Below are 17,914 nucleotides of genomic sequence, written 5' to 3'. Positions count from 1 at the left end.
AAAAGATTTATCAGAATGCAGTTGCAGCAGTCAGAATAGATGATGATTTGGAGAAATGGTTTAAAACAAGCAGAGGTACTAGACAGGGAGACCCAATATCACCAAGCATTTTCATCGCACATTTAGAAAGAGCAATGGACAAACTGAAGGAAGATGCCAAAAGAATATCTGTACACGGAATGAGAATTAACAATCTGAGATTTGCAGATGACATTGTTATTATTGAAGAAGACGAAAGAGAACTACAAAAAACACTGAAACTGTTAAATGAGGAAGGGAAGAGATTTAGACTTGTTATGAACTTGGAAAAAACAAAGACAATGATATTTGGTGAGAAGAACATGAAACAAAAGATACAAGTGGATGGAACTGATATAGAAAATGTAGAACAATTCACATATTTGGGAAGTAAACTGACATATGACTTGGACTGTAAAAAAGAAATAAAGATCAGGATTGCAAAGGGAAGAACAAATCTGAAGGCCATGGATAACATCTGGAAAAGTAAAGTGACAGCCTGCAAACAAAACTAAGCGTACTGGAAACATGCATCTTCAGCGGTGAACTGTATGGATCTGAAACATGGGTAATAAATAAGGAATCAAGAAAAAGAATTTTGGCATTTGAAAGAACTTGTTACAGAAGATTCTAAGAATAGGATGGGTACAGAAAATCACCAATGAAGAGCTCTATCAGAAGATACAACCAAAACAAAATCAGAATTAGAAAACTAACGCAGAAGATTATAAAACAAAAGCTGCAATTATTTGGACACATCTGTAGAATGAGTGAGGACTAGAAGATAAAGACATTTATGTTTGGTATTTTGAATGGTTTAAACAGAAGAGGTAGACCATACAGATAATGGATAGACGATATAAGAGACTGGTGTGGAACGGGTGTACAAAAACTGCGACACTGTGCACTGGACAAAGAAAGGTGGAAGAAGATAGTGAGGCAGGCATCGGACATCAATGGGCAGTGAGCCCATGGTTCGTGATGATGATGATGAGAGTAAGTTACATAGCATGGCACTGATACCAAGAAGAATAGTGCATGTCCAAAGAAAGCATCTTTGTTCAAGTAATTCATATGTGGGATTTCATGCAGTGTAATGTCTGTGAAATGTAATCTTCACAGAAAGTGAACAGATTCTGATTCAAAAGTAAGATATGGTGAGAGCATGCAAAAAAGGTTATAAAAGCATCAGAAATGCTGTTTAGATCGAGAGATTGAAGCAGTAGATCATAACATGGATATGAGTGAATATATGTGAAATGGAGCAGCGAAAGAAAGAAAGAGAGAGAGTGAATGTGTGTGTGTGTGTGTGTGTGTGTGTGTGTGTGTGTGTGTGTGTGTGTGTGTGTGTGTGTGTGTGTGTGTGTGTGTGTGTGTGTGTGTGTGTGTGTGTGTGTGTGTGTGTGTGTGTGAGTGAGTGTAACAACGACAATCAAAAGAACAGTAACATGAAATATAAAAGAATGACGAGTTGGTTGTAATGAGGGAGACAGTGCACTCACACGGAGTCCTTCACAAGAAGCATGAGCTTGAACAAATACAGAAATGTCTGTCGAATGTTAAGACTGAGAAGAAAAGGAAGAAGAGGTGCAAGAAAGGAGAAAGGAATATACGACTAAACAAGAAAGGAAAAGTAAAGAGAGAATTCTGTGCAGTGATTCCATGATAAGAGGTGTGCTTAATGAGTAACAAAACTGTGCTTCCTGGTTGCAAAGATTAACAATGTTAATGAGGCTATTAGAATGTGGAAATGCAAAATGGAAAAGTTGGTTGTTTTGGAAGAAATGAATTATTTGAAAGGAGACAAGTATGGTATGAGAAAGGACATGACAGGGTTGCTAAAAGTAGCAAAACAGAAAAGAGAGAGAGAGAGAGAGTTAATACAGTGAATCTGTTGCCATGCCATGATAGAGATGAGTTAAGAAAGAGGACCATGATAGTAAATGAGTCAATGCACAGACTATGCAAAGTGGAAAAGTCTACAAAGTTCACACACCTACAAACTCCACATCATTCCTCCAATATGCATGAGGAATGATGTGGAGTTTGTAGATGAGTGAAATGAATGACGGATGAAAGGACTTATACAAGGTGGATGGAAGGTTTGCACTTAAATGCATTTGGTGTTCAGAATTTGGAAAAATTATTGTTGAATGAAGAGAGATTGGAGGTGCAAAATCACAGAAACTAGAGCTATTTGAGTTAGTCTACAGATACCAATCAGGCATGCGAGTTTGAGAAAGTACAAAAAATGCCAAAGTTAGCATTTCTGGTAATAGAATGGAATAGTTTTTAAAAAAAAATCAGCCTCGCCTACTCCCCGTATACGGGGAATAGGCGAGGCCATTTAGCCCTATCTAACTTATTGGAATAGTTAGTATAAATAATAAAGATAGCTGTCAGCCTGGGGGGGGGGGGATATTGTGCTTTATGTACACTAATGCCAGAGGAACATGCAGAACAAGAGGGAGGAGTTTGGGGCATTTGTTAGTTCCTCTTGGCCAAATGTTATAGGTATTAGTGAGACATGGCTGACAGAAGATGATATAATTAGTGGGATAGAATGTGATGGGTATAATATTTTCAGGGATGACAGACAAAAAAGAATGGGGTGAAGGATATTGTTAATAGCTGATGAACTACAGCCCAAAAGAGTGGGAGTTCAACTGGAGGTGAAAATAGTGCATTTAAGGCCATCTATAATATAGAGGTCAACAGGAAAAACATAGAGTTGGTTGCTACTATAGACCAGAAGATTCAAAGGATGATGTGAATTTTATGCAACTGCAAATACACTCAATGAGTGGAGGGTGAGTAATTATTTGGGAGAATTCATCTATGGGAACATAAACTGGAAAGAGGAAAGAAATGAAATTTATGCAGTTACTAAGAAATAATTACCTAATACAGCATGTGATGAAGGTACCAGGAGTTTCAGAACACAGAGGATTTCTCTGTAATCAAGATGATCACTTTGCCATCAACTGATAAGAATGATCATGTGGTCTTGACCTGGAGGTAGCTAAATATGTGAAATTTTCAGTTAAAAGGGGATTCAAGGGGATTCAATTATGAGGCTCTTAAGAGCCTCATAATTCAACAAGTATATGCAATTATAAGGCTGGTATGACAACTCAAGAGACTGTTGCCATGTCATGAGAAACTGGAAGAGTTAGATGTTATTGGTGCATGGGAGATGGTAAAGGAGTATTTGAGGGAAGTGCCAGTATTTGCAAGCCTAGTTGGTGAAGTGATTAACAAACCTGCTCTCCAATCAATAGGTCAGAGGTTCAAATTCCACCATGGGCATGGATGTTGTGATCATCTTTAGGTAGATGAACTTAGTCCAGTGTGAGACCACTGCCCTGCTTACTGGAGACATGATGTGGCATGAAAAAGTTCCATGTTAGATCTCTAGAGCAGGATTTCCAGACTATGTGAAAAATAAATAAATATCTAATTATAATGAAGAGTCAAAGGCGACATTAACTTATTTAAGTTAAGGGATATTATATCCCATATTGTTTCTTAGCCGAATAAGAAACTCGAAGATTTTCATGCCGAATATAGAAACTATATAAAGTTCGGCGATTCCAAGCGTTTGCTTGCGCTTGGAATCGCTGATCTTTATATAGTTTCTATATTCGGCATGAAACTCTTCGAGTTTCTTATTCGGCTAAGAAACAATATGGGATATAATATCCCTTAACTTAAATAATAAATATATTATAAAATTATTAAAAATAAGGAGGGAAAATAATCCTTATCCCACCTATGGTAAGAATGCACTATAGGTTTATAAATAAACCTTTCATGGGTAAGAGCCACATAAAAATAAAATAGACTGCATACCAAGAGTCAGGAAGATAAATTAAGTGGAGAGTTAAATGAATGATTAGCATTATTAGGTAGGAGCTACAAAAAAAAAAAAAAAAATCTCTGAGAGAATTCAAAGAGAAAAATAATCAACAGGCACATGAGCAGTACAAAGTACATCTCAGGATAGCATGGTAAGGAAAGCAAAATCAGAGTATGAGAGGAAATTAGCACTGCAAGCCAAAGGTAATCTCAGAGTTCTCTCAGTATGAGACAAGTAAAAGAAAGATGATTATGGAGGAATAATTCTGAAGAATGCTGATGGTAAGAAGGTAAATGAATCAGATGAAATAGCTGAATTACTAAATAATCACTTTGCAAATGTATATCATCCAAGTGGAGATATTACAGTAACAGCAAAAGTTGATGTGGAAATAGAATGAACAATGGGATTAGATGGTAACTTCTTGGATATTACAAGAGGGCGCACAGGAATTGCAGAGCTTTGATGATAAAGGGAATTGGCAGTTGCTTTAACCACATTGTTTAATTTAAGTCTGAGCTTTGGGTTGGTCCCAAGGAGTAGAAAAAAGGAGAAAACAGTTCCACTGCATAAAGTAGGCTCAAACACTGAGGTAGCAAATTATCGCCCCATCAACATCTCAGGTGTGGTCAAGGTAATAGATAAGTGGGTTAAGGGGAAAAATACAGGAATAGGAAAGATGGTTTTGTGAAGGGCAGGCCATAGCTCAGTAACTTGCCTTTTATAAAACAGTGACAGCTAAGTTGGATACAAGTAAAGGATACACAGTGATATTGCTAAACTTTGCAAAGGCTTTTGACAGTATACCAGATAGAATTCTGACAAATAAATTGCAGCAAATAGGGATGGATATGAAGTTGGTGATGTGGGTACAAGGGTAGTTCATGGAGAGATACCAGACAGTTTATTCAGAAATAGTCCAGTAGAAGGCCAGTCACTGGTGGTGTGCCACAAGGATCTGTATATGGGCCACTATACATTAATGTAATACAGTAATTTATACATTTAATGATATAGGAAAATGACCTAAAGGTAAATATTCAGTGTTTGCTGATGATGCAAAACTGAGTAGAGCAATAGTCAATAAAATAAAGATGTCAAAATTTTGCAAAATGATTAAATAAGCTGGCAGTATGAGCAAAGGAGAATGGATATCAGTTTAACATAGCAAAGTGTAAAGTTATGCATATGGGGGGTGGGGAGATTAACAACTCTCTACCATACTGATGAAACTGTACTCCAAGAAATTGATAAAACCATCGATTTCAGGGTGTTAGTGTTGTTATTATTATTACTGATACTACATGGAAAAATTCCATGGAATCCTTAGATTCATCAAGTCCAGTAAAAGGCCAGTCATACCACGAATGACTGGTCTTCTGCTGAACTACTCCTGAATAAATTACTGTCTGGTATCTCTCCATCAACAACTTCATGGACGTTTATAGGTGGCCTAGGATGTGACATGGGATCTCTGATAATTAATGTTTCCCAAATTTTGGGAAGTTTTATGCAACTGTATTTATTTAAATTCGGTTGATTTCTGAGTGCCACCACAGATTCTAAAAACAGTCTTTCTTTTTTGAATTTACATGGTGATTTTTCTCCAGGAGCATGGTGATTTTTCTCCAGGAGATCCTGTGGTTTGTATCCAAAATATGGTCTGCAAGGCCAGATTACCCATAGTCGTGATTACTGATGTATGATTTGTGTTCTTGTAGACGGATAGTTGCTGATCTGCCTGCCTGTCCGAAGTAAGCCAGCTTGCAGGAACAGGGTACTCTGTATACTCCAGGCACGGTGGAACAGATAAAGTTAGTAAGTTTAAGTGGCTTAAATGCTGTGTGGAGGTTGTACTTTTCTCTAGGACTTTGCTATTTTTTCTGATGTGCCAAGGATGTAGGATATGATGATGACATTTCTGAAGTCCTTCTGAAGAGATGGCTGGGGGAGGAACTCATTATTTTTTTAATTTAATAATCGCTGTAGCCATTGGAAAGGAAGGTGTTGTGTATGTGGTTGAGTTTGGTTGAAAGGGAGTTTCCAATAAAACAAAGCTTCTAGGCTCTGTTGGTTAGAGTTTTAATAATGCCATATTGTTGAGAGGGATGGTGGTGGAAGAGTTTCTGAATGGCTACAGGAGATAAAATGATGATGTACACTGTCTTGTGTATATCATCATCAAATTCCTGCCATGCCCTCAAGGGGGTGTACAGGATATGATAGAACTACATGAAAAATTTACATCATTACTAACTTCCTATCTACAAATCAGTCTGTTACTTGTCAAGACTCCAACATTATCATATCTTATATTTCTATCATCTAAGGCACATTGTACTGTATCAATCCACCTATATCTTGGTCTTCCTCTAGGTCGTTTTCCTGCCAACCTGGCAGAGAACACTTGTTTTGCTAATCTTTCCTCTCCCATTCTATTTAAGTGACTATACCACCTGAGATTAACTCTGCTAATGCATTCCTGGATGCTGACAATGTCAAGTTCTTTCCTAATATCCTCAATTTTAATATGATAATGCCATTGATGCCATCTGTTCACGCCTCTGATCTTTCTCAGGACTCTCATATCTGTGGTCTCTAGTCTTTGGTCAAGTGTTTTACTTCTGACCCAGCTCTCAGATCCATAAGTTAAAATTGGTCTGAACACTGTCTTGTATACAGCTAATTTAGTGTTCCGACTAATTTCTCTCTTATTCCATATGAATTTATTCAATTGACTTCCTACCATACCAGCTTTCTTGATTCTGTTGTCTATTTTCATATTTAATTTACCATCTGGATAAATTGGATAAATTGGATACCAATTGGATAAATGTGGCGGTCGAGTTTAGCTAGTCTAGAAAACGTGTTTTTAAAGTTAAATATAGTGTGGCTTTTTTGTCACAAATTGTGCTGCAATTGTGCATCGGTTAGAAACAAGTGTCCTTCAGTGGTATTATTGTTTAGAACTGTGTTGTATACATTGTGTTTTCACTGCTGTTTGTTTCACTATATCAATGTATAAAGATGGCGTCCAACAAGAAACGTACGTCAGCGGCGCGCAGGACTTCTACTACTACACGAAAGGCTGGCTCAGCGTTAGATTTTTCGCAATGGATGCGTTGCGGAAACTGCTATATGTATGCACCGAAAAATGTGAAGGATCTGTGGTCGGTCTGGCAAAATGAGAAGAAGGAAAATGTCGACGTATGTGAGAAGTGTCGGGATAGGCTGGAGCGTTTAGTAATGGAAGCTGACATCGGGACCGTAGCGGAAGAACTTCGGCGGGAGTTTATGAAAATGAAAAATGACCTTCATCTTCTTCATGAGGAAGTGGAAGTGATCGGTAAGGAGATACTGGAAGTTAAACCTGAGTTTAATGTGTTAAACAGAGAAATTAGGACTATAGAGATTACTTTAGCTGAAGTAACTAGAACAGGATTACATATGGGTGAGTCTTTGGTTAATGATTCAGTAATAAATAGTATGGGAGTGATTGGGAGTCAACATAATAAAATCACAAGTGGCCTAGAAGAAATGAGATGTAGTGAGAGTAGGGGGTAAGTAATAGAGAGTTGAGTAATGAAGCTGGGAGAGTCATGCTGAATAGTGTAGAGAATGAGTCCATGAGTGTGGACTTGAATGAAGTTATGAGTGGTAAAATATATGGTGATTCTATGATTAAGGGTATGGAGAGTGGTATGCATGAGGAGTGCTTGGCTGATGGGACAATAGAAAGAGTGGCTTTAGCAATAAAGAGAGGGCATGAAACAGACAAGATGATAGTTATGGTGGGTACGAATGACCTGAGAGGTAGTATAAATCGGGTAGGAAAAGATTTAAGAACATTATTAGATATTGTGAAGAGGAAAAGTGTCAATAGGAGAATAGTGTGTGTGCTGCCTCGTTTTGACAATTACGAGTTAAGTAGACAAGCAATGATAATGAATGATATGATTGCAAGAATGTGCAGAAAAAGAGGTCTGGAGTTTGTTGATGTTTGGAGTGTGTTTGAAGGAAAAAGGCAGTTGTATGCTAGAGATGGACTGCATCTTAACATGGAAGGACATAAGCGATTGAAGAAGTTATTGTTTTCTGAACAGGTTGAAGTTATTGGGCAGGGAAACTAATATTGAAAAGGTTGAGTGTAAGAGAGAGAAACTTTAGCACTGATTGTGTATTTATTGATCCTTATAGGCAGAATAAATTGCAGAAGAGAGGGGATAAAAATCGACATAGGACTACGGTAGTTAGTGACTTATATATCAGTTCTAAAGCCGGTACAAGATCTAGAGGGAATCTGCAATTTTTGTATACCAATGCTAGAAGCATCTGAAATAAGAGAGAAGAATTTTTGGCATTAGTCAGTGAAATCTCACCAAAAGTTGTAGGCATTAGTGAAACTTGGCTGTCAGCAGAAGATGTGGTCACTGGAATTGAATATGATGGGTACAGTATTTTCAGGGAGGATAGAGAAGATAGAACAGGAGGAGGAGTACTGTTGATGATAGCTGATGTGTTGCAGCCAAAGAAAGTAGTATATCATGATGATAGACATTTGAATGAGAGTTCATTTGAGGCAGTCTGGTGCGAAATAGTGACCAACGCAACCAAATATACAGTTGGATGCTGCTATAGGCCAGGGAGTACGGGGGGGAGATATTGAATTCATGCATCAGCAACTTAGTGCAATGAGTGAAGGCTTAGTGATTATTATGGGGGATTTTAATTATGGTGATATCAATTGGAAGGAGGAAATATCACGTAGCAAAAAGGAAATGGAGTTCACACATCTTCTACGAGATAATTACTTGAAACAGCACGTAACTGAAGGGACACGTGGTGTGAGAGTGTTGGACCTGGTTATTGGTTCAGAGTTTATATGCATAAGTAAGGTGTTCTCGTTACCTCCAGTTGGTGAAAGCGATCATGTGGTATTGACTTGGGAGGTTGCAAAATCTGTGGATTTTTCTATTAAGAAGGGGTATGTACGGAACTACAGGTTAGGCAATTATAACAAGCTTCGGAGTGAGCTTGCAGCCATCCCATGGCAGAACATATTGCAAGGGAAAGATGTTAGCAGTGCTTGGGATAAAATCAGCGGGTATCTGAGGAAAGCAATATCAGATTGTGTCCCCATGGTCAGGAGGTCAAACAAGGCAGGCATTAGATGGATGAGCAGTAGTATCAAGCTTGAACTGCAAAAAAAGAAAATGTTATGGAGAATTTACAAGGAGAAGGGCGATCAGGACACCCATGAGCAGTACAAGGCTCAAGCTAGGAAGGTTACCAGCATAGTAAGAAAAGCTAAATCAGATTATGAGAAGACCTTAGCCAAAGAGATCAAGGGTAATCCCAAAGAGTTCTTCTGCTATGTGGCAAGTAAGAGGAAGAATGACTTCGGAAGGATAACCTTAGTGGGTGCTGATGGTATTGAAGTGACAAAATCAGATGTAATAGTCGAGTTACTGAGTGATCACTTCTCGAAAGTCTATCACCCAAGTGAGGATATCTCTACACCTATAGCAATACCAAATGTGAGAATTGAAGCTAAAGAATCAGAGGTATTAAATATATTGCAAAACTTAAATGCAAACACTGCAGTAGGCTTAGATGGAATATCAGCTCGGGTGTTGCGTGAATGTGCAAATGAATTGTCAACCCCTCTTACCTGGATATTTAATTTAAGTTTGAACTCTGGTATGGTCCCTAGGGAGTGGAAGTTAGGCAAAGTGGTTCCTTTGCATAAGGGTGGCTCTAAAACTGCGGTATTGAATTACAGACCAATCACCATCTCAGGAGTAGTGGTAAAAGTATTGGAAAAGTTGGTTAAAGACAAAATTCAAGAATGGGTGGATCAGGATATGATACTCTATAGAGGCCAACATGGTTTTGTTAAAGGTAGATCCTGCTTTAGCAATCTATTAACTATTCATAATAGAATAACATCTGAGTTGGACAAAGGAACTGGCTACACAGTGGTACTTCTGGATTTTGCTAAGGCTTTTGACAGGATACCCCATAGAACACTGTTACGCAAATTGGAGCAGATGGGAATGGATATTAAATTGGTGATATGGATAAGAGAATGGCTCAGGGAGAGATACCATAAGGTGGTGTATGGAGGAGCCGAGTCCAGAATGAGGCAGGTGACCAGTGGTGTGCCTCAGGGCTCTGTGCTTGGGCCAATGTTGTTTAATTTGTATATAAATGATATAGGAAATGGCTTAAAGGGAGATATTCAGTTGTTTGCTGATGATGCAAAGTTGTGTAGTGCAATAAAAAATCAAGCTGATGTTGAAAGTTTGCAGGAGGATTTAAATAAGCTGGTAAAATGGGCAAAAGAAAATGGATGTCAGTTCAATGTGGAAAAGTGTAAAGTCATGCATTTTGGGATTAAAAGATTACCAGCTGTGTACTACATCGATGGAAAGGTACTCCAAGAGATTGATGAGGCTAGGGACTTAGGGGTATTGGTAGATAGGGAGATGAAGTTCAGAGGACACATTGCTAAGGTGTCCAAGATTGCACATAGGATTACTTGGTTGTTGAGGAACACACTGACATCCAGAGATAAAGAGGTTATTATTCCCCTTTATAAAGCATTGATACTTCCACATTTGGATTACTGTGCTCAGGTCTGGTCACCTGGATTCCTTGGAGATGAGGAGGCTGTGGAGAGGGTTCAGAGAAGAGTGACCAAGTTGGTGAGTGATATAAAAAATGCTCCCTACATTGATAGATTGAGAGCTTGTGGATTGCAGAGATTGGTTGATAGGCGAAGAAGAGGGGATATGATAGAAACATTCAAATTACTAAAAGGTTTTTATAGGATTGATGCAGGGGAAATGTTTCAGCTGTGTGATAGTGATGGAAGAACAAGAGGCCATCTCTGGAAATTAAAGAACAGTGTGGTTAACAAAGGTGTCAGAACAAGGTTTTTTGCCTGAAGGGTGGTGAATGAGTGGAATTCATTGCCTGACTTAGTTGTGAGCTCTTTGTCTGTAAATGAATTCAAGAAGAGATATGACAGATATTGTTTTGCTAGTTTGGGTCTCCCGCGATGAGTCTACTGACTCCATGGAGATACCCGTAATAGTAATAATAATAATAATCTTCGCTATAAATCGTGCCTAAGTAGCTGAAATGTTTTACTTGTTCCAGAGGTTCTCCGTTCACAATGCAGTTGACATTTTCAACGATTCTGCCTATTTTCATTGTCTTCGTCTTTTTATTGCTGACCTTCATACCATATCTATTACAACAGTTATTCAATTTAGTCAGGGAATCTTGCAGACTTGTAGTGGATTTATTTAGAAGGATAACATCGTCTGCATAAAGCAAAGAGCTGATATTAACATCTCCAATTTTGATATCATGTTTAATACTACTTTCCTTCATAATATGATCCATATAAATAATGAATAACAGAGGAGATAATGTACATCCTTGTCTCACACCAGATTTAACATTAAACCATCTTCCTGTACTTCAATTCTACCTACTGACTTACAACTCAAATACAGACTAAGTATTGCTTGATATAATCAGGAGTGCACCAGTAGTGTCCAGCACCTGTGTGCAAAACTTTAGTTGGTGCCCCTATACCCAGTAGCACGCCTGTAGTGTCCGGCACCTGTGTGCAAAACTTTAGTTGGTGCCCTATCCCCCCCCCTGCCTCCAATAAAAAATTCACTTTAAAAAAATGTTTTTTTAAGTATTTCCTCCTCTTTGGCACCTTTACTATCCTGGTGCCTGTGTGCATCGCACACATTGCACATATGGCTGGCGCACTCCTGGATATAATGCCCCATTGACACCATATAACTGTAGCGTATTGAATAGCTTCTCTCTTGGCACCTTGTCATATGTCTTTGTTATATTCCCATGATTTCTCCACTATTTGTCGTAAAGTGAAGATCTGATCCTGACAGCCTCTATTTGGCCTGAATCCAGCTTGTGCTTGTTCTTCACCAAGCTTTTCTTCCACAATTCTTCTCAACCATTTCTCAAGTATACTGGCATAAATCTTACCAGGAATGCTCAGTAGGGAAATACCTCTGTAATTCTCACATTCGTTTTTATTTCCCTTTTTTATATATGGGCACTATGAGAGCTCTACTCCAATCATCAGGAATTTGCCCCTCTGTCCAGACCTTCTGAAATCTTACAGTGCAGCCACTGTAAGATTTTTATACCACCATACTTCAGCATTTCTGGTCAAATATCATCTACTCCTGCTGCCTTTCCACATTTCAAGCATTTGATGGCTTTTTCTACTTCAAGTATGGATATGCATTACTGACTGTATGCCTGTTGAGTGTTATTTACCACCGTACTATCACTGCTTGTTTCATTTAGCAATTTTTCGAAGTAATTACTCCATTCTTCAAGGATATCTTTTTCTCCCGTTTTCATGTCACCTTTGTCATTTCTAACTCCTTTTACAGCACTCTTTCCTCCATTTCTAAGCTTCAACAATATAGAATATTTTGCCACCATCTTGATATTTATTTTCTATAGAGATAAAATACTGTAATAATATTTCCAATGGCTACAGTGATTACAGAATTTAAAAAATAATCAGTTACTCCCCCGTTTCCTGGCCAACTCTTCAAGAAGGGCTTCAAAAATGCCATCACCATCCGTGGCACATAAGAAAAAAATAGCCAGGTCCTTAAAAAAGTGCAACACTCAAACAGTGTTTAAGTCCCACCGATACTTACTACCCTTATCCATTCCACCAAAGATCAGCTCCCTCCTCTCTCAGTACTTGCAGTATATCAAGTACCCTGTTCCTGCAAGCAGGCTACTTTGAACAGACAAGCAGTTCAGCACCCATCCATCTACAAGAACACAAATAATACATCTGTAATCATGACTGTGGTCAATCTGGCCTTGCAGACCATGTTTTGGATCTCCTGGAGTAAAACCACCATGCCCCACTATAGTAAATTCAAAAAAGAAAGACTGTTTTTAGAATCTGCAGCAGCACTCAGAATTCAACTGAATTTAAATAAATACGGTTGCATGAAACTTCCTAAAATTTGGGAAACATTAATTATCAGAGATCCCACGTTATCTCCTAGGTCACCTATAAACGCCCATAGAGGGTACACCACTTAGATAGGACTTTAGAATCACTCACCCGCATGTTTCACTTAGTATTGTATTTGAGCATGTTGTTATAAAAGTTATTTGTAATCCCTGAAGATGTCTCAGTGACTGAGACGAAATACTGGAAGCATTAAGATTAATTTTAATCCTTTCCCAGTGCTGATTATATTCCATTAAACCTCCAACAGGATATGTTGTCCTCACAGCACTTAAGCCTCAACACACAGATCCCATCAACAACCCTCATATCCACATCACCTAAATAAAAACCCTTCAGTAATTTGTCTCAATCATACACCCCTTTTCCACCTGTCAATCAATTTTTATAATCCACAAAACCTATCCTCATAAGGTGCACTCCATTGACTTGCAAGCATCTTGGTCACTAGCCTCTGGAGCCTCTCCACCTTCTCATTCCCAAGAAAATCCCAGTGACCAGATCTGTGCACAGTAGCCAAGATAGAGTATCACCAAGGCCCTGTAAAGAGGTATAACCTGCTTATCTCTGCTTATGTGAGCGTTAGTTTATAGGCAGTTGAAGTTTAGAAGGCATACTACAAAATTAGCTAAAACAGCTCATCAGATTACTTGGTTACTGAACACCCTGATGAAAAGAGATAAGCAGGCTATTATACCTCATTATAAGGCCTCAATAATACCCCCAGATCTGGTCACCTAGGTTTCTTGATGATGAAGGCAAGTGACCAAGATGGTGGCAGGTCTATGCAATGCACCTTAACAGCATAGGTTAAAGATTTATGGTTTACAGAAATTGACTGATAGGCAAAAAACAGTGATATGATTGAGACACAAATTACTGAAATTCTTGGAAATCAAGCAAGAGAGTGGTTAATGACCTGAGGGCAAAATTTTTCACTTGGAGAAGAGTGAATGGGTGAAATAAGTTGTCAGAGTCTCTTGTGTGCACAATGACAATGAATGAGTTCAAAGTGAAGTTTGATAGATATTGTACAAGGCATAACATTCTCACTGAGTCTACAGACTCAGTGTAATTGCCCATGTTGTAAAAATAACTGAAACCTTGCCCTAGAGACGAAACATTAAATTTTTTCATGCCCCTTAAGGGTCAGTAGTCTCACACCTGGCAATGCAATTGATCTTTAACACTATTTAAATGATACTGCAACAATTAAATACAGAATCTCAATAAGATGGATAAGGATGACTAAATTACAAACATTTTGGAAATTGTGAAAGAAGAAAATGAAAATATGGAATATATCACAGTAATTGAAAGTAAATATAAATGATTCAATCATCATCCTCAGTGCCCATTATGGAGATGAGGCATGGAACCATTAGAAAAGATGCTGAAAGAAAATTGTTAGCCTTTGAAATGTCTCCATAAAATTAATAAAACACTAGACATGTTAATCAAAATAGTAATCAAACATATTAATAACACTAGTCAGAATTCAAAACAAATGATAAATTAGATGGATTTGACAGTTATGACATACAGAGTTGACATACTATCATGGATAATATCAAACAAAAATAACTGGAAGATTGTCATATAGAATGGATCTTGAGACTTGTACATCGAGTTCTGGATAGGCACATGAAATGATCATAACACAGAGGAAGGCAATGATTAACATGGTTACAGATGTTACAAGCTTTGTGTGCAGAAGATGATAGGAGCTCTTGCACATGAAAGGAGAAGATGGTAATTCATCATCCATGAGAGGTTCGGCCTATCCCAATAAAGCAGAGAAGAAGAATCAGACATATTTATACAATTTCTGGTTTGAGTTATAGCTAAACTACTAACACTTATCAGGCCATGCAATATACATTTTGCTAGTGGTAAAAATATAAATGGCACATGGTAAAACAGAAATATGAGAGGGGGAAATAATTATTTTCGAGCTTACCAGAAATTTTTAAATATATGATTTTCTTTGCATTTTTATTTTTACATATATAATTTTCTTTGCATTTTTTCCCCCATAAGGCAAATTATGCAATTAATGAAATGTGGTTTAAATGCTCCATAAAGTTATTATTATTATTACGTGACATCCCCATGGAGTCCAAGGACTCATCAAGTTGACTACGTTCCTTGCTGTAATGCAAACGAAGAAAGCAGACATTGGAAGTTTATTTTGCAGTTAGTTAGATTATAATAAATTTAGTTTAATCCTTTATCCAAGTGTAAGCAAACAAAGTTTGCACCTGAAAATACCTTCAGGACTGAGGTCCAGTGATACAACACTAGGCAACTCGCAGCAAAGGTGGACCAAGCTCTCATCACTCCTGTCTCAGTATCTCCCATAATGCAAAGCACATCTCCTTGCGGATATGTATACTGTTATGCATTAAGGGAAAGGCCATTATCCAGACCGGTTTCGACCTTTATTGAAGTCTCGTCAGTGGGAGGCAGACCCAAATGTGGAGATACTAAGGCAGAAGCAATAGGAGAGGTCATATTCTCCATGTTTGGGTCTGCCTCCCACTGATGAGACCTCAATAAAGGTCGAAACCGGTCTGGGTAGTGGCCCTTCCCTTAATGCATAGCAGTATACATGTCCGCAAGGAGATGTGCTTTGCATTATGGGAGATACTGAGACAAGGAGTGACGAGAGCTTGGTCCACCTTTGCTGAGAGTTGCACCACTGTACCTCAGTCCTCAAGATATTTGCAGGCGCAAAATTTGTTTGCTTACACTTGGATAAAAGATTAAACTAAATTTATTAAAGCAGACGAATGTCAAATTTTGACGCTTTTTGATTCTCTCACTTTTTACCCCTTAGTAGGTTATTAATTTATTTTCAGGATTATATTTTACCAAAAATGTATCATGAATCCATGACAATAAAGAAACATTCATTATGCTAATAGTAGTACAAGTATTAGTGACTGATGGTCTAAAAACTAAGGCAAATCTAACTGTTCTCGGTGGGTTTAACTTCGTTGCTTAAAAAGATCATACTTGAGCTCATGTACTTTTATCCTTATTAAACAATTAGCATCAACCCAACTTATCACCCTTAAGCTAAATGCTGATCACCTAAAATTATAAATTTAGGATAAAAGAAATTATACGACAAAAGAGTTGGATTCAATGCATATTCCGCCGGTTGGCTTTAAAAAGCTGTCATACGCAATGTGGGGAGAAAATCAAGTGCATTTTTTTTTACGCTTTTAAAAATAACTACAACTATACCTGCGCATGATCGCGTCCTCCATACTTTAGTCAAAAGAATAATTATTGCAAAAAGATGTGAAAGATCGCCAGCCAAGCGAAAAATATTCATCTTTTACACAGTTAAATAAACATCAGAACGTGAACGCCATGCAGCCTACTGTGTACAGCAAAAAGCTCCCTCTGCAATGAACACACAGTTCATTTTAATTAAATCACAAAATAAAGTCGTGATCCGATATTCGATTCAAAATTTCAAAATTCAGCATGGAAAATCAAAATAGGAATTTTGATATAAAAAATGCCACACTAAAAAAAAAAAACTACAAATGTCTTAGAGAGCATATGATAGAAGGAAGGAGAGAATCAAGGGTTGATTATTATTATTTATTCACATAACTGATACACAGTCAAAACATGATATCATTTAAACAACAATTTCACTGGGGAGGATACAGAACAATCCAGATTCTACCCAAGAATCTAAGAATAGTCTGTCAGGTGGCGTCGTAAAATATTGACTGGACCAAGTAATGCTGTTTTTTTTTTTTTTTAGAGGTTATTTGGGATCACTTGGTTGATGTTTAATTGCTGTAAATAGTTGGACAGCTTCTTTGAAGTTGCGCTACGTGCACCAATAACTATTGGGATGACTTTGGTGTGTTTAAGACACAACTTGCCAACTTCGATTGCCAGATCTCGATATTTACTAATTTCTTCCAGTTCTTTGTTGTTATCACTTGGTACTGCGATATCGATAATCCAAACCTGTCGATGTTCGATAATTGTGATGTCAGGTCTATTGTGTTCCAAATCCAGATCAGTTTGTATTCTAAAGCCCCAGATAATTTTTGCTGTTTCGTTTATCAGTAGTCTCTATTTTATACTTCTACTAGTTACCAGAAGCAAGTAAGCCATATTTTTTGTATACATGCCAATGAATTATTTTGGCCACTTGTTCATGGCGGTATTTAGTCACTTTGGGCTATCTTGCTGCAGGCACTGATTATATGTGCTACAGTCTCATCTTTCTGATCGCATAATCTGCATTTGCTGTTATTATTGACGTTCAAAATTTTTGCTTTCATTGCATTAGTTTGTAATGCCTGTTCTTGAGCTGCTATAATAAATCATTGTTTCTTTCTTGTTGTGCACAGATTTGGTCGCCTGGTTTTCATGGTGATGAGGATATGTTGGAAAGGGTCCAGAGAAGAAAGGTAGTCAGTGGTCTTTGGAATGTGGAGTACGAGGACAGATTGAGGGAATGTAAGTTGCAGAGCCTCGTGAATAGGAGGAAGAGGGGGGGGGGCTATGATTGAGACATATAAACTGGTCAGGGGTTGTTATCAGGTAGATATGGAAAAGATTTTTCATAGAATTGGAGATGGAAGTAGAATAAGACATTATACGTGGTAATCTGTCTGTTTTCATGTTATTATTTTTCAGCCATCCTTCTTTAAAACTCTTTAAGTTGCTCAGATCAGCTCGAAGTCTGTTGACTTTTCGTTCTAACCGATTTTCCATGGTGCAGATTGTTTCATCCTCGGATATTTCTCTTACGGGTTACAATTAAGATTCACTGTAATGATATCGGCTGTGCTGTATAGGAGCTGATTTGTTTCTTGTATACTGCTTGTTGTGATGGTTTTAATCACAACATTTGCGATTATTATTATTATTATTATTATTATTATTATTATTATTATTATTATTAAGAAAAGTAAAAATGGAAAAAAAATTACCAATTTTTG

General features: G+C 37.7%; 1 protein-coding gene across 1 annotated transcript in view; it reads right to left on the bottom strand.

Annotated features, from left to right (window-relative positions):
• The window catches only part of LOC150107875 (ER lumen protein-retaining receptor-like), a 78,009-nt gene extending 61,691 nt beyond the window's left edge, over positions 1-16,318 (bottom strand). The window contains exon 1 of the mRNA XM_090415402.1: positions 16,185-16,318. Coding sequence (XP_090271528.1) covers positions 16,185-16,275 — 91 coding nt within the window. The 5' untranslated portion in view covers positions 16,276-16,318. The remainder of the gene's footprint in view (positions 1-16,184) is intronic.
• Between the last annotated feature and the right edge of the window lie 1,596 nt (positions 16,319-17,914).

Source organism: Typopeltis vanoorti, chromosome 3 (assembly GCF_054136105.1).
Source record: "Typopeltis vanoorti isolate ZY-2024b chromosome 3, IOZ_Tvanoo_1.0, whole genome shotgun sequence".
In the NCBI taxonomy this organism is placed as follows: Eukaryota; Metazoa; Arthropoda; class Arachnida; order Uropygi; family Thelyphonidae; genus Typopeltis; species Typopeltis vanoorti.
Note: the sequence above shows the minus strand (reverse complement) of the source record. Positions and strands in the feature narration are given on the sequence as shown.